The sequence below is a fragment of the Lipophrys pholis genome (genome assembly GCF_963383615.2).
Source record: "Lipophrys pholis genome assembly, chromosome: 16".
Classification (NCBI taxonomy): domain Eukaryota; kingdom Metazoa; phylum Chordata; class Actinopteri; order Blenniiformes; family Blenniidae; genus Lipophrys; species Lipophrys pholis.
The window spans coordinates 2,302,752-2,306,727 of NC_137634.1; the positions used below are offsets into that span (position 1 = coordinate 2,302,752).

The 3,976-nt window shown below is 48.3% G+C and overlaps 1 protein-coding gene across 1 annotated transcript; it reads right to left on the reverse strand.

Annotated features, from left to right (window-relative positions):
* Positions 1–232: 232 nt before the first annotated feature.
* Positions 233–3,587, reverse strand: ckma (creatine kinase, muscle a). The gene is made up of 8 exons (XM_080483314.1): positions 3,331–3,587; positions 2,035–2,242; positions 1,776–1,930; positions 1,562–1,694; positions 1,263–1,434; positions 1,048–1,171; positions 772–961; positions 233–681 (listed from the first exon to the last, which is right to left on the reverse strand). Exons 2-8 carry the CDS (start codon positions 2,225–2,227, stop codon positions 503–505), a joined length of 1,146 nt encoding a protein of 381 aa, XP_080339440.1. The 5' UTR covers positions 2,228–2,242; positions 3,331–3,587; the 3' UTR covers positions 233–502.
* Positions 3,588–3,976: the final 389 nt, after the last annotated feature.

Consider the following 3,976-nt stretch of genomic DNA (forward strand, 5'->3'; position numbering starts at 1 on the left):
AGCTTTTATTGCAGCATTACTAAAGGTGTTGCTGCCATCTGCTGGTCACTTCTAGATCTCAATCTTATGTCCTCACCCAGCAGAGAAATTAGGAATAATGGTTATTTTTATCTAAAAAATCTTTTAATAAATGTCATTTTTATAGTGATATTTTGTAGTTTTCACCCAGTGCAAAGTCTTAACATTTCAGGTCTACACATTTCCTGATTTCTGCAGCATGAAAAGGTCAATATGACTCATGTACTTTTTTATTGGGGCACTTTATTATTGAGCAGCATGAACAGCTTCAATAATTCTTACTTTTTATAACAAAAAGTAGGTGACGCCACGTCGTAGGCTGATCCCAGGATGTTACCAACCAACACAGGAGAACTTGGAAAAAAAAGGAGAAAATAAAAGAACAAAGGATAGAGAAAAGGGAAAAAAAAAGGACTGGAAGGAAGTAAAAGAGGTTAGCAGAGTCTCATGAATGGTCACGACACAAAAAGGCAACTGTCCCTCTTTATTTCTGGGCGGGGATCATGCTGTCGACGGCCTCGCCCTTCTCCAGCTTCTTCTCCATCTCGACCATGAGCTTGACACCATCAACCACCAGCTGGACCTGCTCCACCTCGGAGGAGCCCAGACGGTCAGCGTTGGAGATGTCAAAGACGCCACCGACGGAGGCGGTGTCCACGCCACCTGAGGAACCCCGAGAAGGAAGAACCAGCGGTTACACGTTATGCCTTAGAGAAGATCGCAGAGAGGAAGTCAAGCTGACGGAACACATACCTGTGCCACGCTTCTGCAGGCGCAGCCTGGTGAGGATCTCATCGAACTTGGCGTGTGTGCTCAGCTTGGGCAGCTTGACGTGGACACCACCACGCAGGCCGGTGCCCAGGTTGGAGGGGCAGGTCAGGATGTACCCGAGATGCTCGTTCCACATGAAGCCGTGGTTGTGCTTCTTGAAGGTCTCCTCAATCTACAGGGTCAAAAAAAAAAGAAGGTGAGTGGAGAATCCTGAAACAACTCACACCACTGTCACTGGGTTTATCTTGGTCCTTGTACCTTCTGCAGGCCGGTGCAGAAACGCTTGAAGACCTCCCTCATGTTGCCTCCCTTCTGCATGGAGATGACACGCAGGTGATCCTCCTCGTTCACCCAGACCAAGAAGGTCTTGTTGTCGTTGTGCCTGAAAGGAGAGAAGGTTCAGGAGACGTTAAACCCCAGAGGTGGTGCAGGAGCACCAGGCTCAACACTGACTGATCACTGGTGGTACTCACCAGATGCCTCTGGCGTCGGGCCAGTCACGGGCCATACCAGCACAGGTCAGCAGGGGGGACACGGGCTTGTCAAACAGGAAGTGATCATTGATCAGCTGATCCTGCTCGGCATCGGTCATGGACTTCAGGGGGTAGTACTTTCCCTTGAACTCACCATCCAGGACGGTGAGAGCTGCCAAGACAATGAAACACTTAGATCTCAAAAAGGATCAAGACGGCGGAGGCCTTTGTTCCATTGAGCTCCTTGTTTTTAAGTGTCACTGCTGAAAATGTGCTGAAACTGATGCTAGCTAACTGACCCTCGACGGACAGCTTCTCGATCAGTCTGCGCTCGCCACGGCTGTTGTGGGGGGGCAGGGTCAATCCCTTGATGCTGCGACCAGTACGGACACGGCTGGACAGAACGTAGTTGGGGTCCAGGTCATCACCACCCTAGTGAAAGAGTCACAACATTTCAGTACCAAGTGAGTCCAACAATCACACGATGGTCACAAACTTGAACAGATTGGATACCTTCAGGTTCTCGAAGTTCAAGTCGGTCTTGTGCTTGTCAGTGGGCTTGTATCCACCATGACGGTCGGAGATGATGGGGTCCAGCAGATCCTTGAAGACCTCGTAGGACTCCTCATCACCAGCGACGCAGCCAACAGTCATGATGAAGGGGTGACCTGAGGAAGAGAGGTGAGCGACGGGGATTTAGAATTTCAGGTTCACACTGCCCATGTTGAAGCTGACTTCTTTGACTATGATGTTGTGTCTTTCTGGGCCTCACCAGGGTTGTCGACACCAGTCTGGATGATGTCATCCAGGGTGTAGCCGCTGGGTGTCTGCTTGTCTCTCAGCTTGGCATAGATATCCTTGGTCAGGACCTTGGCCATGTGGTTGTTGTGCTTGGACAAGTCGGGGAACTCCTCCTCAACTTTGTAGTTGAGTTTGAAGTTGTTGTGGGTGTTTCCGAAAGGCATGGTTGCTTTCTAACACTGCAAAGACACGAAAGCACAGGGTGAGGAAACAGTCTTCATCTCTGTCTGATCTGAACAGACACAAAAATCTTGAGCAGTCTGAGATACAGAATCTTCTACCAGACAGCTGCAGAGCTAAAATGGTGTCAGCAGAGGAATCCTGGTAACAAGTGTCACTCAATTTCCAAGGTCTCGGATGTCAGGTTGAAATAGAGCAGTGGCAGGAGGGCCCGTTGGCTGGCTATTTATAGCAGCAGCACATTTGACTGTATACCCTGTGTGTCCTCAGCATATACAAGAAACACCCAAAGACTCCTGGCAGATATGCTGGCTAATTTTTTTCCAGATAGCATGTTCACACCTGACCAAGCTTTAACTGGCCGTCTGCACAAAATCAAACACATTAAAGTGTGTCTGTATAAAACATCACAATGCAGACATACTGGCTGCAGCCGTGTTGTCCTGCCGCCTGTCCTGCAAACATCAGCAATGATCTCGACACAAATTCATACTGGCCAACCGAAGTTTCCATCATTTTGCCTTCAAAGGCTAATTGCATGAGAAAGTCAAAAATTGGAGCATGCAATGACACACATGAAAGCTGATCTGTGGAGGAATAGCAGAGTAAGACTTTGGTGATAAACCATATTGGTTTCAAATGATCCAATAATCCCATCAATTAAAGCCTTTGTTTTAAAAAAACGTTAAGCTTGAAAGTCTTAATAAATCACAGGAATCAGGTGGAGTTCAGCCTCCCCCACGTACACCTGTCCACATTAATCACTTTGCAGATGACAGTGCTCTTTGACCACATGCCCAGAACTTAGTAATGCAACTGCTTTGCAGCCATTGCTTTGCTAAAGACATCTCTTAATGCTTATTTTCACTCTGCTGGGTTCCAGTTAGACTATATGTGCAGCCAACCACACATGAACTGCTGTGCATGAATCCTTTGGACTTTTAAGTTCCAAAAGTCTTTGATGTAGAAAAAAAATAAATCAAAGCTGTCAGTTTTAAATGTTTGAAAAAAAAGTGTCCAAATCCTTCCATGTTCCCATGTCTGCTCCAATCTGCATAGCCACAAACAATCTCTCAGATTTCTTTACCTGCACACCAGACAAACAGAAGTAACAGTCCTTGGGATCAGATCCTGTTCACCACAGCCGAAATAGGGGTCGCCCAACTTTGGAGGTCTGCGCTCGCCGTTTATATACCTGACAGTGAGGCTGCCATTGGCTAGGCCATTTTAGTGCCTGCTGCTGCCTCATTGGCCACAACCACGGGACTGAGTTTATGAAAGGGACACATTTACATCCAAGTCATCCAAGACGGGTACTGCAGCTGTACCCCCTCCCTCCCCACTGCCCCCCACCAACTATTGGCCCATACATAGCTCCAGTTGGACGGTGGGGGTGGGGGGTGGTCGCAGGTGTTGGAGGCGTAACGATGTTGGTGACGAGAGTGGGGGGGTGGGGGTGGGTGGGGGGGTCAAAAAAAGCTGAGCTTTGCTTTTGCCAGGCATGCCACAGAGATCAGGGGTCCATGTGTCAGGAGGGAAGGTTGAATAGAGTCTGTGTTCTCTCACGTATCAAACAGCTGTATGAAAGCTGTCTGTACCTCACATAGTGTATCCTGTGACCCGAATGGCTTGTGTTTGATGGATAGTTGCTTAATGAAGCTCCCCAACCGGGGCCACCGGTTTAGCACTATGGAAAGTATGGCCCGCAGCTTACCAGGGTCACACACTTTTCA